At 39.5% G+C, this 19,003-nt stretch overlaps 1 protein-coding gene across 4 annotated transcripts in view; it reads left to right on the top strand.

Moving 5' to 3' along the window:
• Nucleotides 1-19,003, top strand: part of PRDM5 (PR/SET domain 5) — a 132,613-nt gene that overhangs the window by 14,175 nt on the left and 99,435 nt on the right. For all 4 annotated transcript variants that reach the window (XM_077814424.1, XM_077814423.1, XM_077814421.1 and 1 more), the window contains exon 3: nt 12,276-12,398. In XM_077814424.1, coding sequence (XP_077670550.1) covers nt 12,276-12,398 — 123 coding nt within the window. The remainder of the gene's footprint in view (nt 1-12,275; nt 12,399-19,003) is intronic.

Below are 19,003 nucleotides of genomic sequence, written 5' to 3'. Positions count from 1 at the left end.
ATCCTAAATTCCAAGGAATTAATACTGATAAAATATAAGAATAAAATGAATTAATTTCAGAAAAAGAAACATATTAATTGATACTGCTGGCTGGATTAGTAGGATATAATAGCTAGTAAAATAATCCTATGAGCTACAAGCCCTACAGAAGTTAACAATATCAGTAGGGCTCCATGGGATCCAGAAGGGAGTTAAATTCTGCTGGCATAGATCCAATTATAGGAATAGGGCTTCTACCAAGAAAATCCAGCCAAAAACCCCCCAACTCAAGCAAGATAAAATTTCTTCTGTTCAGTGCATATTATTCTGCAGTTTTGATCTTGTTCTCTGTTAGTGCCCTTCAAAGTGACAATATGGGTGCTCCCTCCTTGAATATTTCTTTGCTAACCATTTACATGGAGAGAATTTTTTTTAAAGTTCAATGATTTTAGTCCTGTTATACACTAGACCCAGTGTAGCTTGGTTTGGAAGCTTGGCTTCTTTATGCCACTGAAGCTCTGCTTTTAAGGAATTTATACCCATAATCAACTTAAAATTTTAAAATTGGGCCTGGCTGAGGCAGGCAAACAAGTTCCTGTTAAATTTAAATGGAAACTGTCACTAATTTTTTTCCATGTAGTTTTCAATAAAATTTCATTTTCTTTTGAATTTGTAAAGCTCCAAAATTCCCTGTTTTATTTTTTTCAGCATAGCTTACAAAATTCAGTACTAAATGAAAACAGGATTTTACACATTCCAGTTGTCATGCCTCAGTATTATGTTTGGCTTGTGGCTGAAGATGGGGAGGGATAGAACAACACAGGCTGATTTCTCCACCGGCTTTCACCTTACGAGGTTGGAGGTATAAAGGTTACTATACTATCAGTTGTTTATTGTGTGGCAGCAGGCAACAGGTGTCCTGTTTCCCACCATGTATTCAAAGAATTATCTATGCACTTACTAAAAGGGAAATGAGGCTTAAAAAAAAAATTAGTATTAACATTGCCAGACTACATGCACACTATAACCTGGTCTCACCACAGTCAAGCTATCTTTAAAAGCACACTATGAATCAGATTCTGCATAGCTAAACAACATGAGAGAGAATGCTAAAAGACAGTCTCATTATACCCCAAATCAGTATAAATCTAGTGATGTGGGAACTGCAAAAGGTTCACAATTGGATGGTTTATTCAAGCCTGTGAAGGCCTTCAACACTGACTGGTTCTCATTTTGACTGTTATGAGAGAATATATGCAGTGCAAGCACACCTATGCTCCTTCGTTGTATGAGTTGGTTCTGTATTCCAGGAGAGCAACTGATAGTTGTGGTGTCATGACAACTGGCTTGATTTCATTGGCCTTCATCAATTTTAAAAAAGTATACATTTGATGTCAGTTGTGTACTGAATGCCTACAATTTGGTATCCTATAACTATCTCACTTTTTCACTGCATTTCTATAGGTTACCTTCAAGCAATAAGGTATTCTACCTGGGGTAGACTTTAGAACACATTGGGTAGGTAAAGGCACCAAGATGAAGGCCTGCTAATTTAGGTTGCTTATGGAATGCAATAGCCTTTTAAATTCCTTGTTGCTGATGTTTATATTGAATGTATCCTTTCTTTATAAGGCAAAAAATAAAAGCCAGACACATGTGTTTACTGACAACATTAATATGGCCCCATTGATAGCAAACCAGAAAATGAGGTTTTTTTTGGAGTTGTTCTAAAACCCCATTGCATGACATCTTCCTCCAACCTAGTTTTGAGAGTCTTGAAAAGATTCCTGCATACCAAATTTTATGATTTCCTGGATGTTTGAATGCAGGCAGTTCGTGTTTACTGGAGTTGATCTGAATACAAGTTCTATAATGTAATTTTAATCCTGCTGAGTAGCCAGGAGTTGAAAATTGGGGCCAGGAATGTATAAAGTAAAAAGCAGCTGAACAGGCTAAATAGATGGTTTTCCAGAAACTCTGTAGGGCAGTTACAGCTTGCTAAGTTAGTAGCCATTTACTTGGACCAAGTGTAATATGAATACATATTTTAATGACTATTAAGGCAAAATTACTTTAAAGTGTAAATCTGTGAATCAAAATACTGCATTTTTGGAGAGGACACCTTTACATATGAGACTAAGAAGGAAAATGCTCTACTTTTTCATAGATTGGATAAATATGGACATTGACAGAACATCTTTTCTCACTGTGTCACATGTGATCTTCGCCTCCATTTAGTGGGATCATCTTCTAGAAAATTCAGGGGAAATATAGTCTTTCTGCTGGGCTCACCTGAAAAAATATTACCAAGATACGTTTCCGGTGTTGCACCATACGTAGTGGTTTGTAATGTGGTCTGTGATTGGTCTGTGATGAGAACAACATTCTGAATGAGCTTTTTTAAAAGGTCAAACTGAGACAGAACTATACTTCCATGTTTTTCTTTGGTCTTTGTAAAATATAGTACTTTAAAGAATTTCTGTGTTCTAGTGATCTGCAGTAATTGTGTTAAATAACTTTCTGAGAATATCAATATTTGTGATTGTTATATATAGCAGAATGTCCTTATTCTGCCTGCAATTCCTGTGTGACTTGTACTCTTTTGAAAAAGTCAAACATTTACACTTGCTCATTCAAGAGACTCTCTGAAGGATTGATACAAGAGCATCCTGGATTCAGCTGTCAAATTCAACTCAGTAAAAGCTACAGCTTGCAATTTATTATTGAAGAGTTAAGGGGGTGAAAAAAATGTAGCTTAGATAACCAAGTAGTTAGAAATCATTTAAAAAAATACAACTCAAACATTTTTCTCGAAGGTCATCAGTCTCTTGGACTAACTACATGTCATACTGTTTAGATGCAACTAATTTTTGATGATGATCTGTGAAAGAGAGCTTTGACCTCATAATTTTTAGGGCCACACAAATGCCCTGATGGCATTTATACATTCATATGCTGAAGTCCATCTGTTTTATTTAGAATATAATCCAAAGCATGGCAAATAAAGCAAAGTTTAAAATTGCCCAAAGGGAAAATAAAGGCAGAACAGAATACTGTTTGGGCATCGTATTATTTTACATAACTTTTAACCTCGGGAGGCTACTTTAATGTTACCCCCAGTATTTGTTTTCTGCAGGTTGTGTGTGTGGGAGGGAGGGGGGAGAAGGTGTTCTCTTGCATATGTTTTTCTCATTTTCCCAAAACCAAGCAAGTGGCTTTTCATTTTGAGTAATGTTGGAATATGGCAAACATTGTTTTAATATTGATTTTTGGCAAACATTAATGCAGAGAGGACTGGAAGGACTTAGTCCTTTCCAAATTTCCTGACAAACCATGAAGAAATGTTGGTCAGGGTAAGCTGGCACATAATACACTTATAGCAATGAACATTATATATTTTAGGTTTGGCTTCTATCTGCCAAGATAATGCTGTAAATTAAATATGAGAGGAGCAGACATATGCTAGAAATCAGTCTTCTTATGGGAGCTACTGCTTATGTTTATTTATATTAGAGAGTGAAATGACCTTTTGTTTCTGCTACTTACTCTCAACACTGTTGCAGTGACAAATTGGTTACAGTTATAAGACCTGACTTCCATTGACTTTAGTGGACTTTGGATCAGACCCATAATGTTTCTGTTTAAGGTATGAAAAATTGAAAGTTTTTAATTAATCTTTGGTAGAATTATATTATCTTTCCTGCTAATCAGAAATGTGAGCTAGAATGGGAGGAGTGCTCTTTATACACAATGCAACAGCTCACAATGGTTCTGAGATTTCAAAAAAGAAAAAAATCTTGAACTGAAGCTTGTTCTGTTTTCTTGCTCCGAGATTAATGCTTGCAATGTCAGTGAATTGTGATTCAGCAATGTAATCTGCAGTTCTTCTGTGACATGATGGAATCTTCTTCTGATGCTTTTATTCTTTAGAGAATTTTTACATTTAAGGCATCTTCTAAAATGGTTTGATTTAATGGCTCTGTAGGCAGCTTTGTTTACTCCTCTTTCCAGAAATATTCGTTATCTAGCTATTTCTCCTGCCATTCTCACAATCACGCACATAAATGTATGTGCCTGTATTTAAAATTACCACCACATCCAAGCTCAAACATTGGAAATAGAGTTTCCAGTTGTTTTTCCCTTACCCTGACTTTAATTTTAATTTTCAAATTTTGGCATAAATTTTGAAACTTATAGAAATGCTTTTCGGTGTGGTTTTGTGGCCATCCTAATTTGACCAGTAATAATTTTTCTTACTGCAGTTTTTCATCAGTTATTTAGTATAGATTCATGTATTTTATTAAGTGTTTGGTTTAAGTTTGATTTTTATCACCCTTACTCACTTTAGCTCTAATAAAAGATATTGACTTCAGTGGTCTTTGGAACAGGCCCATTGAGTAGCACCTTGCTGCACATTTAGTTGAGTGATTTCTATGGGACTACTCGGAGGAGGTGTGGCTTGTTGTGAGTGAAGAATTAAGCCCTTAATTATTAAACGTCTTTAAAATATTAAATGTTTTGAAAATGGCTTTAAAAATCAGGAGTTGATTGCATTAAGTGTTAGTACTCCAATTTAAACTTTGTTATAGTAGACCATACAATACATTTAAGTGGATCCTTATACATAGGGCCCTACCAAATTCACGGCCATGAAAAATGTGTCCTGGACTATGAAATCTGGTCTTTTCTGTACTTTTACTCTGTACTACACAGATTTCACAGGGGAGATCAGTGTTTCTCTAACTGAGAGTCCTGACTCAAAAAGGGGAGCGCTGTGTGTGTGGGATTTGCAAAGTTATTTTAGGGGGGTCACGGTATGGCCACCCTTATGTCTGGGCTGCCTTCAGAGCTGGGCAACCAGAGGGCAGTGGCTGTTGGCCGGGTGCTCGGCTCTGAAGGCAGCTCCCTGCCAGCAGCAGCACAGAAGTAAAGGTGGCAATACCATACCATGCCAGCTTTACTTCTGCACTGCGGCCTTCAGAGCTGGGCATCCAAAGAGAGGCAGCTGCTGACTGAGCCCAGCTCTGCAGATAGCAGCACAGGAGTAAGGGTGGCAATACCATACCATACCCTCCTTCCTTCTGCACTGCTGCTGGCAGCGGCTCTGCCTTCAGAGCTGGGCTTCTGGCTGCCCAGCTCTGAAGGCAGAGCCGCTGCCAGCAGCAGTGCAGAAGTAAGGGTAGCAGTACCACAACTCCTGCTCCCCCCTAATAACCTTGCAAACCCCACAACTCCTTTTTGGGTCAGGACCCGTACAGTTACAACACCAGTAAATTTTAGACTTAAATATCAGAAATCATGAAATTTACGTTTTTAAAAAATCCTATGACTGTGAAATTGACCAAAATGGAATATGAATTTGGAAGGGCCCTACTTATACATCCTTACCTTTCTCTGGAGAAGAATCAGCAAGCTATTAATAGAAATCTGAGAATTTTCTTTTAGAGAAATGAAATAGATCACATTTTAAACTGTAATTTTTATTACAGAGAATTTTCCCTTCTGAAAGTGTCCAATATCTGTGTAGTGTTGTATCATAAGACTTCACTGATATCAAAAGCTGGAATTTTATGAATGACAAGCAGTGAGGCATAGCATATATCATGCATTGGGGGGAAATGAATGTTGAGCAATCTCCTCCAGATGCGATTGTGTCTCAGTTGCAAGCAAACCAAGAATCACTGGATCAGGTGTTCCCAAGTTTGCTCTCAATTGATAATCTAATATCTCCTGTAGCAACATTAGAAAGCTAAGTCTGGATCCTGCAATCAGTTCTGTAAGGGCATATGTTTCCGGAACTCAGTGCGGTTCCTCATGTACAAGGGTGTCGTCTTGTTCTAACTGCTTCATACTATCTACAATAGGAATTCTGGGTGGTTTTTTGTAGTTGTTTTTTTTTTTTTTTAAAGCAGAGTGCAGTAAACAGTATTTTTCATGATCTCACTGTTTATATGGAAATATAGGTCTTTGCATTCTCACTTAATAAAATCTCAAAAAATGGTCTCTGTATCCCAACTAATGTGTTTACTGCATGCAGTGCAGAGAACTGTCTGCTTATTGTCACAGGTGGTGTGTTGTTTTTTTCCTTCCCTGCCAGGTGCACACAGCACTGTATTTGCATTTGAGCTCATGTGCATATTTAAATAGTGTAGCAGAATGCACGACAAAGTCAAATAAAATTTGAAAAACTGGAGGTAACTTCATTGCAGGCTTAATAATGCCATCCAGCAAATGGCAAGGACCATGCTGTGGAAAGGTGTTAAAAGCAGCTTGGGCGTTATTATTTAGCTCTTTGAAAAATTGCATCTGGTAGCTTCTACAGTTGCTGGAGATGTGTGTTTTCTAGTACTTTTTGTAGTGGTACTGTGATTGAAACGTTGTTGCAGGCTTCAGTGATCTCCAGCTTAGTCAGAGGGCAAAAAATCCTCCTGTATGAGGTCCCCATAAGTCTCAGTTACTTCATTTATTGTAAAAGAAATTTGACTGAATTAACTCAGTAATGTATTTGACACCATTGTGTTCAAGCTCAGATAGCTATTTTCCAGACATTAATATGAAAAGTGTTCTATCATCCACTGCACAGTGTAGGTTTCAGAGTAGCAGCCGTGTTAGTCTGTATTCGCAAAAAGAAAAGGAGTACTTGTGGCACCTTAATTTGTTAGTCTCTAAGGTGCCACAAGTACTCCTTTTTTTTTTTTTTTGCACAGTGTAGATATCTTCATACATTTTAGATATCTAATTATTTATAATGCTCTACTAGCATATTACCTAACTGCTGCTGATGCTAGAACATGAGGCTCCACCTGTCTGCTGATTTGCCCTTCTGTTTAGAGGGCTGCGGGCGGGGAGGATGGGGATCACGTCCTCTCTCTCAGTTAAATTAAATCCATTCTACTCATTCATGGAAAGACTTTTCAATCAGAGCAATGATTTTACAAACATTACTTGATTGCCGTGTAATAGTGAAAGCACATGTTTTTGGCCCAATTATTGAGTTCCATTTCCAGCTCTGACACTGACTTTCAGTGTGACCTCAGGCACATCATTTAACTTTTCAGGGCCTCATTTTGTTCATGGGTAATATTGTAGATGCCTGGATACTTATTTACCTCACAGGGGTCTTGTGAGATTTAAACACTTAAAGTTTGGCCTTGTTAGGAAACCATTTTAAAAAAGCATTTCAGCTGAAATAATTGCCAACAGTTGTTTGAATCGTTTTTAAAATCCTTTCTTGATGGACTACGAGGCCAGATATCACTTGCTGATTTTCAGGAATTGTACTTAAAACTGGGCATATCATTTTGCTGGACACAGACTAGACCCATTATTACCAAGCTGGAAAATATAATTTCAAATATATGTAATGATTCATGCAGTCAGGTGTCAGGACACGGTTTACTGGCAAGGTAGGGAACATGAACATATTGCCACTAGCAATATAAATGTTGTCTTCTTTTAAATAGGCTTTTTACAATCTCTTATGAATGGCAAGTATTTAGATATATATGTAGGGGTGTGGAGAATAGGCAATGCTGCGCTGTTAGACTCTTTGCAGAAGGCTCCCTCAAACACATCCAGCCTGAGTCTGTGATACATGTAAGTTTCCCTGGTTAAATATTCTTTCCTTCTTTTCCCCTTAAAAAAAAAAAAATCCATCGATTCCATACAATTCCCTGTTGACAATAGTAGTGGCAGGCAGATTCTCCGGCAGCCTCTAGATGTGGGGGGGTTGGACGTATATGGAGCACATCACTTCTGGTCATAGATTCCAATGCCAGAAGGGACCATTGTGATCATCTAGTCTGATCTCCTGTATAACACAAGCCATCGAACGTCTCCAAAATGATTCTTAGAGCATATCTTTTAGGAAAACTTCCAGTCCATGACCCTTGGTAAATTGTTCCAATGGTTAATTATCCTTACTATTTAAAAAAAAAAAAGTATGACTTCTTTCCAGTCTGAATTTGTCTAGCTTCAACTTCCAGCTATTGGATGATGTTGTAACTTTCTCTGATGGATTGAAGAGCTTGCTATTAAATACTTGTTCCCCATGTAGCTACTTATAGACTGTAATCAAGCCACCCCTTGATCCTTAAAGTCTTGTGTGGGAGTGTGTCATCATTGGTGGGTGGGTGGGTATAGGGTCCTTTGGAGCCAGGAAAGCCAGAAAACCGTAGTTTGTGTAGAAAGGGTTGGGGATAGGGTAGTGAGTATCTCCTAGCTGCGGGGGATTATAAGTGGGAGCCATTTTCCCCTGGGTGGTGGTGGGGAGAGGGCAAATGTAGGCTCCATGTTCCCTTCCAGTATTGGCTCTTGAGGCTCCGGTGCCTGCCTGCCTGCCAGGCCCCAGCCTGATGAGGAGAGAGGCAAACTGCTGCATCTTCAGGACTGTTGCCCAACTGCTGCTTGGGACCATCTCCTCTCTTGCTTTCTCACTAGCACAGCTGGAGGAGCTGCTGTGGTGGGGGTGAGGTACTGAAATTACATAGTACATTTCTTATGCTTTCTTAATAGCACTGGTGGGGTATGAAGGAGGGGAAATCCCTTTGCTACAGTGGCAGCAGCTGTGGCAATTATGAGCACACCTGCAATACAGCATCTGTCTGAGTGGCAGCCATCTTAGTTCTGTCCCCTTGGGTGGCTGAACAGTTTTACCAGCACATCTGAGCATAGGATTTTAGCACATATCTGTGAAACGTGTCTTTTGAATGGCTCCTACTCCCCCAAACGTAACTTACTCCTGTGCTCCATGATCACACCACGAGGCATGGGGGCCAGCCGAAGGATTTTCGTGAAATGATTCTTGGAGGTATACCCCAAACTTAATTACTGACACCTACAGCGTCTGCATTTAGGTTCCCCATGCCTCAAACTGTAGAACTGGAGTCCAGCTCTTTGTTCCTTGTGATTGATTTGCATTAGTTTACAGTTTTAGGACTGTCTTTGCAAGGAGGCATTCTTTTATAAATAAAAGTTGTTTTCTTTCATGGGGCTCAGAGGCTAGGTCTGTTAAGAAAGGGCTCATATGAGCCCCCGCTGGCTCATCAGTGGGAACAGGGCGTCCGTAAATGTCACTTATCCAGTCCAGTGTAACATACAATGTTTTGAATATATTTTTCTTGACTTTTCGTGTGTTTCACATCTGTATATTTAATGCACCGTTATGTCTTTATGAGGTGAAAAAAAGCAATAGAAAATCTAACATGTCTTCAAGGGTTTTATGTGATTATTTTGGTCAATAGTTTCCTTATGTGTTAAATCCTTGATGCACATTTGCCATCTCTTCATGCGTTGGCAGGCACTGAGAGTGCCCAACTGAGATGATTGTAAAACTGAGATGAGTATAAATTCTTCCAATATAATTTGAGGATTAAGCAAATGAAAAAAACAGATTAAAAGGAAGGTAGAAGAACATATGGCTTTTATTGTAGGAACTTCATTGTTTCTCTTTTGCAACCTAAGTCAAGATCTGATGAAAACCTTTCTAGGACCAGCTTGGTGGGCCTTCCTCACTCCCACTTTTGGTAGTTATTGCCAAATCCCAAAGCCATTAGTTTGTCTTTAATTGCTCAAAGATGTAAATCTATGCTGTTAAACATTTTCATACAGAGATTGTGTTCTGTAGCTTACATATTTAGAACAGTGTGGGCATAGCAACGTAACTATTGTGGTGCTCACTTATGGCTTTCAGGTCTTTCTAGGCTGTGAGTACAACATAAACTTGTGCTATTGTGGAAATACAGATCTTTCCTGTAAAGTTTGATTATGTAAATTCCATCTATATTCTTAATCCAAGCAGACATATTTTGTCACCAAACCCCCCAGATGTGTTTTTAGAATGGGGAGTGAAGAATAATGTAGCCAGTTGAAACTACAGGTGGAAACATAGGTATTTGCATTCTGCCAACCTGAGTTGGAATGTGGACAGAACACCAGGTATGCTTATGGGGAAAAAAATGCTATGGAATCTTTAGTGATCTCTAATAGCGCTTGGTTTTGTAGGATAAGAACATTTCATGCACTATACCTTCTGTGTGTTTCTCCCATCCATATACTGACCAGGCCTGATCTGAGGAAATCAAACAAGATGGGATGATTACAGATCAATAAACCTCGGTAGAGAGGTTGATTTTTCCCATCACTGGCATTTTAAGGTGGAATGAGTGTGACGATCACTCATTCATCAGTTGCATGTGTGCAGGTAAAATGTACCTTTCATGATACAGTGCAGTCTTTTCAAGTAGCCCCTTCACTTATTGAAAGACTCATTTCCTTCACACTCTAATTAAATAACTTACAGCCTTTCCCCTGCATACTACATTAATTTGATTTTTATCATATCCTCCACTGCTCAGGTGAAAGTTCAGCCAGGTATAATTTAAGATTGAATGTGAGCATTGGGGCCACATATTTATACTTTCTGTCAAGAATAGTATAGAAAACAAAGCTTAAGGAAGTAAAGGGACTAAGAGGAGATGCAAAGTATGTTTGTACATGGGCCTTGACTGAGGAAAAGGCCCTGGAAATGATAGAAGACAAAAATACAATTGGAGCATTTGATGAGGGATGTGTTACAAGAAGAATATGACTTTATGAAAGGCATTTGATACGTTGGTGGGAGAGATGAGATTCAGGGGGACAGAAGGCTTCAGCTCCAAGATGGGAAGTATTTGGAGATGCAAAACAGGATAGAGCTAGAGAGGTTGATTTGTGATGCTATGGGCAGGATGGGATTACCTAGAGAGAGAATGTAATGGGAGAACAGCAAGGGATCTAGAGTGATGGCAACTATGGGAAGAGGGCAGGATGAAGAGCTACTAAGGGAAGAACAATATGGCAATAGGAGGAACAAAAGCTCAGGGAGGAGGAGAATGAGATCATTTGTGCTGAAGGGATCTCACCAGTGAAGGGAGATGAGAACAGTGATATGTTCCTTTAGATTCTCTAGAAAAAAGATATTGATGGCCTCGGTGAGGTAAGTGTCCGTGGAATAGAAAGGCTGGAAGCTACATCAGAGGGGATGAAAAAATGAGTTAGAGGAGGAAGTCTGCTCAGATGTCTTGGAGAATAAGGGGAGGAGGGAGATGGGGTAGGGTAGATTAGATTAGATTAGGGGGAAAAATCAGGATAGACAATGTGTATTTTGTAAGTAGATGGGAAGGAGCCAGAGGGAGGCAAGCAGGCATGAAATAAATTGGTAGGGAGGAGATGAGAGAAGGAATGAGTGGGACAAGAGACAGGAGGGAGGCCAAAAAGCTAAGAGACAGTAGGCATGAAATGTTGGCATCAGAGATATGTGAGGGACAGTGTTCCCTCTAATTTTCCCCACACATGTGTGGAATGAATTTTGTTACACATCACCTCCATATTGGTATACATAATAAAAATTATGTGGTGGGGATGAGGCTGAGGGGTTCAGAGTGTGGGCTGGGGCAGAGGGTTAGGATTTGGGCTCTGGGGTGGGGCTGGGGATGAGGGTTTTGAGGTGCAGGCTGCCCTGGGGCTATGGCAGGAAGAGAGGACTCCCTCCTTCCCCGCAGCAGCACCTGGGGTGAGAGGCGCCTGTCCCCACCTAGGGAGCTCCAGGGCCGGGGCCGCGAGATAGGCACCTCTCCCCTGGCTGCGGCAGGTCTGGGGCTGGGGGAGACGTCTGTCTCTCTGCTGCAGCCATGAGTACCTGCATGGCACTTAATAGGCTGCTGCGTGGCCACGCAACTTAGAGGGAACTTAGGTGAAGGAGGTGAACGAAGGTGGAGTGGGAGAAGAGGAGGATGGAGTATCAAGGGAGGAAGAGGAAAGTGCCCTCTTGATTGTATCATTTTTGTTTTTGAAATATTTGGTAAGATCCTAAGCAAAGAAGGAATAGAAGGAAGTGTGTTTGCAGAGAGTCAGAGAGAGAAGCTGATGGGTGATGGAGGCACAGGTGTCAGTCAGGAAACAGAGACGTGGAGTTCAGTAAGGAAGAGATTGAGACAGAGAGAGTAAACATAGTGGAAGAAGCTGACACAGTTGTTGGAGTTCTGAGTACTACATGCACTGCAAGATCTCATAAGCAGATAATGCATCATGTGCCTGAAGGTAAAAAAATGTTCACCAATATCTGAGCATATGTGCTGAAAGCAGGATTCACCTGCCAAACACCAGGTGGACTGGATACTTTAAATGTCTTTGTGCTTGTGTTTAAAACATACAACGAAAATTAATCCAGCACTTCAGATAAGATTTAATCTTTCCCCTTTCTCTGAGATAACTGTTTTTCTGGTGTTCATTTTGTTCAATGGTTTTTAATATTTCAGGTTCGAGGGAGTAAAGGCGAGGTCCTTTATGTTCTGGATGCCAGCAATCCACGATATTCTAACTGGCTGCGTTTTGTCCATGAGGCACCATCGCAGGAACAGAAGAACCTGGCTGCAATCCAGGTAAATTTGTTGAATTCTTACCATTCACTTCATGTTATTTTAATTGAGCTGGCTGCATTATACAACATTTAAATAAACCAGCTACACAAACAAAACATCCTAAGAAAGTGTTAGGTTGTATAAACAACTGAATAGAAAATAATACTGAAAGTATTATACCATTTGCAAACTGTATACCCTCACCTTGAATATTGGCTTTCGTTTTGGTCACTCTGTACCAAAACCAGGCAGAAATGGAAGGAGTTGAAAGATGGGTGACAAGAATGGTGAGAGGCATGGAAAGACCCCCACAGAAGGAAATATTGAAAAGATTGGGGGTGTTTAAGTTTGTGAGGAGACAGAGTGGACATGACAGAGGTATAGGAAATAATGACAGGTAAATTGAGCGCTTGTATTTTCAAGTTGCCTTATAGGTCTTTGGGCATCATCAGTAATGATATACTAAAAATCCCAGATGTTTTACTGATTTGTTATAACGTAATGCCCCAGTACTGCACTTCATATATGTACTTAACTTTACACAGTGTGAGTAGTCAGAGGGACTACTTTCAGTGCATAAAGTTAAATACATGAGTCTTTGCAGCATTGGAGCCTTCTTTAATATATAGGATGCCAAAGCTCTGACATTCGGTGTAATTAACAAAAACCAACCCATACGCCTTTTAATATGGAAATGTTTTGGTAGTCTGATGTTTTTACTGTTATGCAAATTTTGGGCCAGTTTCTGTAGTTACTCCAGGCACTGGATCAATGGGAGTTCTGTTTGTGGAATGGCTCTAGTAATGGAACCCTTATTTATTATTAAAGCTAAATACAACATCTCCCTGTATAGCCTTTGTGACAGACTGACAATTTCCTGCAATATCCTGAATGGACTTTATTGAATTAAGTTAAACCATATTGAATTAGTCTTTGGAGTTCATTGTACTAAAAATGTAATTGTGTATGTGTTATTGTACAATTGTATGTATTTCCATGGTAAGGGTAAATGGGAGAACAGCAGGGGGACATTAGGCAAATTCACTCATGTTGTTATATCTCCATAGAAGCCACCCCTAGGAAAGGTATGCATCTACTAGTTCAAACTGGATTCTCCAGGGACACACTGACAAAGAAGGTTTTTGGTTGAGTAGCCTGGTTTTTAAACTGGCTCAGGGCTTTCTTCCTGGTCCAGTAAATGGACAGGGCCCCTAGTCCACAGAGAGCCCTGATCTTAGGGTATGGTTGGAAGGACTGAGCCTGCCAGAATTCATGTTAGGGTTAAGGTTAATTCTGGTAAGTTTATTAGCACGTGTGAAGGTTTATTGTTTTTAATATGTTTTTTCTGTAGTGCTTTTAAGCTTAAGAATAAAGTGGGCTTGCATAGGAAGTCTGTGTTGTACTTGTGGCAGCTACAGTTGTTATCCATCTCTAAATAAAGAGCAAGCAGGTGTCCTGGGGCAACCTGTTTGTGCTGGGAAATACACAGTGAAGGCAGGGAACTGTGCAGCCTGGAAGCACCCCTGTCAGAAGAGGGAGAGATGTGGGTCTCCACTCAGAAAGGCAATGGTCAGGGAATTGGAAACCTGAGAGTGGGTGCCCTTGCTGAACCACTGAGGGTAAACACAGGTGTAGTTGCCCTGAACTGTGGCAGCCTTCATAAAGATACTGCAATGATACTCTGTTAAGCCATGTTTTGCAATCATTGCAAATCGGACATTTCTTAATTTACATCATCAAAGTGATTTCAACTTTGATATCATTAACTCCAGTTACTTAGCTGCTGCTGCTGCTACTAATTACTAATTCAGTTACATTGCTGAAAAAGCAGTAAAACAATTAAAACATTAAAATAATTCATAATACAGATTATCTGTATCAGACACAAGAGAATCCTAATCTTAATGGTTCAATTGAATAAAGTGGAATATGTCATCATAATTACATAGAGTACAGGGCTAATTTTCTAATTAACAAGAGAAAATGGAATATTTAAATTCAGATGGGGTTCCAGACCTCTTGTTCTAACTGGCACATTGTAATTACCCTCATGAAACGTAGGAGTTCCCATAAGGTTAACCTCTCAAGACATTTTATTGTATGAAAAGGAGGGGTTCTTGTGGAGTTTGTTGGGATTATAAAGCTACTACTGGATTTTAATTTTGTCTCTCTAACCCATTGTTCAGTTTTCAGATTGTGCCGTGGGTAAATGCTCTAATGATGATTTTCATCACCTCAAACCATATAGTTAGGAATAAAGATTTGTTACTGGTACTTACGATGAGCTATAAAATATAAGAATACTGGTAATTAGAGAGCAAAGATGGCTTAAGACAGAATGCTCTCTTGGTATCATCATTGCTACAAGCTTATCCTAACGTTGATTGCAAAGGGTACTTTACAGTACCTTTTTTTGAAGTCCATTACAAATTCCCTACACAAATGACCAGAAACCCAAACAGATGCTAAATTGCGTCTCCCTTCACTGACAAAGCTTGTCTTTTCAATTATCATAGAATCTAGGTGGAACTTCTCGATCTAGACTGTGGAAAAACCACAGAACCAGATTCTGCCACCATAATTATTGCAGAGTAGTATCATATAAGGCCCTACTCAACATAAGGGTGTCAGAATAAGCCTGTCAGTCAATTCAGTGTTTGTTGAGCAGTTCATGGTCTTGGATTTAAAAGGGGATGAAGTGCGTATATGTCCCCCACACACAAATAAAATGAACCACATCACTGAGTGGACTGGAATATGTTCAGAAGAATAACTCATCCTGAGATGATTCTGTTGAAGGATCACGCTTAAGAGCACTCATGTCTAGGTTTTAAGATTTGTACAGTGTGCTTCCTTTTGGCCATATAAAGGGAGCTTACTGGGCTGAAGATCCATTTTTTTGAAGTAAGCTGGTTGTGCAATGTACCTGATTTGATAGCTCAGGTAAAATCTGTTCCTGGTATTGCTGGAGTTTAAGATTCTGTAATAAAACAGGATGCTTAGATACTTACTCCTTTGAGTCCAACAACCAGAAAATATTTCTAAATAGTTGTTTCATAACTAATACTGGCATGCGAGCACTAGGAACAGACTGAAAGGTTGGGGTTTACTTCTGGATATACCAATTTTCATTTCTGTGTACTCTACAAATCTGAATTGAATTGTGGGAGGCTTTTCTCACTTATTCCATTAAATGAGCTTGTGATAGAGGAAGTGTGGTCTGTTCCATTACCCTGAACCCAAAGAGGAAAAATTCAACACAGAAAAATCTCAGTAGACAATTGAGTTACAACTTTTCACCTCTGTTAGTATACAGCTATGGAGTCATTACACGTGGATTCCATTTATCTGGGCAAATCTTCATCAGTGTCGTCAACAGTGACACCTGATGCTGTGAGCTGAAATCTAGGCCATGCCTTGCAACTGACACACACATGTGACCTGTGAAATCTAAACAGTCCATTGTGTTTGTCATGATCAAAAGCAAAGGGCTGCTATTAAATATCTTATAGGAGCTCTTTAAAAACAAATTGGTCTGGAAAAGTATTGTATTTTCAATATTCTTAATGCTGTGCACATACATTCATCTGTTTTGCCAATTGTCATTTTGTGAAACGATCTCTGCTGTAGACTACTGTGCAGCAAAAGCCACTTGGTTGTTAATGTCAAAACTATTTTATAAATAGAATCATAGACAACCAGAGCTTTAAATTCAGGTACTTTGTTCATTAACAACCAGACATTGCGGTGGTCTGGACTAACTCAGCAAACTATGAGTTAGAATAATGAAATGGCAAAGGTTAATATGAAAGGAGGTATTTACTGTGAAGCAGTAGAGTGGTTTAAAGTCATACTTAACAAATGTAATACTGGAAGATTAGTATTTGAGAATCAGTCAACACTGTAATAAAAATAGTGCAACTGGACTATCTCAGTCTAACAGGCAAGAGTGAAGCCAGGGGGTTGGGGGGAGAACACAAGGAAAGCAAGGACAAACTGATAAGCTGCTTAATAAATTTACATATTACAGGACAGTTTTGTGAAAGTCTGAAATCTACTAGTGTCTTAACTACAAAGGCAAGATTAACTTGTTATGCAATAAAAGTAGTAAAATGAACATAGTGTTAACACTCTGGATGCTCAGAGGACCGAATTAAAATGGCTGCTTGATGCTTTCTTTATTATTTTTTTTAGGAAAAAGATGCAATTATTTAATTCCAAGGTCATACACATTTATCAAGTTGTTGAGTACACAGCATGTTTCGTGCTTTTCAGATATTCTGTTACTTACAAAAATGAGCAAACAAAATGGGCAGCTTTGGAAGAGTGAAGTGGCTATTTTTCTCCCACAGGTTTTGCAGACTATAGCTGCATTATCACTGTAGTCTGATACAATAGGAGTTTTGGGTTAAATTTGATGAGTATGTGCCTGAGAAACGGTAAAGCCACTTAGCAGCACTGTGGCTATTAGAGAAGTCTTAAGGTGATTATCAATTTAACTTATGTCGACTTTAAGACCCCTTTTTACTGCCAGAGTGATGCAAAGGGAGCCTTAGTGTAAATGAGAATCAGGCCCCAAATTTTTATTACTCTATGGCTTTCAAAAGCCTGTAGGTGGTTATTTGTTGGTCAGTCTAGCTACTGGTTAATAGTTTTGTTTGCTGAGGTACAGTGTTACAAGGTAGAAATTAAAAAAAAAAAAACCAAAAACCTTTTGCAATCAATACTACAGTTACCACAGTAATTTCCTCTCAACTGTTTGGAAAAACTGTTGCCATCTGGTTGGTACTTTTATGATAAATGCTGATAAATTGGTTAGTCTCTAAGGTGCCACAAGTCCTCCTTTTCTTTTTGCGAATACAGACTAACACGGCTGTTACTCTGAAACCTGACTTTTTAATGGTGACGCTCTTGGTCAGTTATGGGAGTTGGGGGGAGATGGTGACATTTACCATTTGGAATTAAAGCCCTGTTGCACAAGAAGGCTTAGGCATATGTGTAACTAAGAATGTGGGCAATCTCAGTGAAGTAAATGGGACTTCTCTTGTGCTTAAAGATAGTCGTATGTTGAAGTTCTTCGATAGATTAGAGCCCAAGTGTCTCATGTATTGTCTTTGCTTCTTGGGAGCCAAATCTTTGATAAACTGTAACACATTTTGGCAGCCAAAGAATCAAGGTGACCTGATCTTCCCTTCTCTAGCTTCCAACATGGTTCCAGTTCATATAAGGCTTTATATAACTGCTTCTGATGTCGGTGGGAGTCTTTCCATTAATTTCAGTAGGGACTGGATCCAACCTAAAAGGCTCAATCTTGCAAGATCCTGAGTATCTCCTGGAGGTGCCATTGTGCTGAGCTCCTGTAATGTCCATTGACTTGAATGGGAACTGGGGCGCTCAGCACCTTGCAGGTTTGAACTCGTGAAAATCTAATTCCGTTTCAGGCTTGTTAAATTGTTGATTTTTGATGGTTTCCTGTGGCAGTGAATGTTTTAGGTTTGAAGTCCATATATGTGTTCCAGCGTCCCTGTACTTTTTATGTCTTAGTAAATCAGCCTTTCTTAAATTAAATAATAAAATCTTTTAATCAGAGATTAATCCAAACTGGAACAGCAAATCCAAACATCCCTGAACTTTGAGGGGAGTTTGGCTTTAGACCCAAAGTCAGAGCTAATCTTCATGACTTTGCCTCATCTGTGTTTTTTTGTTTAAAAAAAATAAAAATTACATGCTCTCTTCTTTCAAGGAGGAAAAAGTAGGTCAGATCTCCCATGGCAAGCCCTGGGAATAGAGACTGGCATGAGCATTAATATTTGCTCTATTATTGGAATGTTGGTCAACTTACTTAGAAATATATGACTGCAAAAAGCAGCATAATCTCACCAAATCCATGTTAAGAATCCCTGATGTGCACATGGATATGACGTTAAAGAGTGGGTGCAATTATAAGTGAGGCATTCTAAAGATGGGTAGAGAAGAGGGACTTCAAACCAGCCACCCAGAAATCTACAGGCAAATAGTGTATCTGAGAAGATGAAGCATGGCACCTTGCATGGTCATCAGCAGTGTAGATGGAGCCTGGGACTTCTGGATCTTAAAGCATGAACCTCTGTGCCTGGGTAAAAGACCTTGGTTAGCCAAGGCTCTAGCAAGTTCAGCAACCTCTACAGGTGTCCTAGCTGTCGCTAGAGGGGGACAGAGTTCCACACGGAGTGGGTGTAGCCTGCCTGTTAGAATGCTATGGGAGAGAACCTACCTGAGAGAGAAGAGAGTGATGTATAGAGCAAGTTGGAAAATGGATATTAATTTCCACAGAAAATTTAGAGTAAAAAAATCAAAACCCAAAATATTTTGAACAAAAACTGAATTAGTTTGATTCAGAAATGCCATTGTGGTGCCTGCTGGGAGTTGGGGTTCCTTGTGCTCCCAATCTTATCTATGGGCCAGGCTTCCTTGTTGTACTACACTTCCCAGATGCACCACGGCTCCCATCCTGGGTAGAGGAGGCCATGCATCATGACGGTCACATAGCAATATCTTAAACTAGGTGATAGCTCCAAAAGTGTGGTCCATTTTTAAAGTGTACAGAGGACAGCTCGGTTACTTACCAGATCAGCAGTCGTGGGTCA

This window comes from Eretmochelys imbricata, chromosome 4, assembly GCF_965152235.1.
Source record: "Eretmochelys imbricata isolate rEreImb1 chromosome 4, rEreImb1.hap1, whole genome shotgun sequence".
Taxonomy (NCBI): domain Eukaryota; kingdom Metazoa; phylum Chordata; order Testudines; family Cheloniidae; genus Eretmochelys; species Eretmochelys imbricata.
Note: the sequence above shows the minus strand (reverse complement) of the source record. Positions and strands in the feature narration are given on the sequence as shown.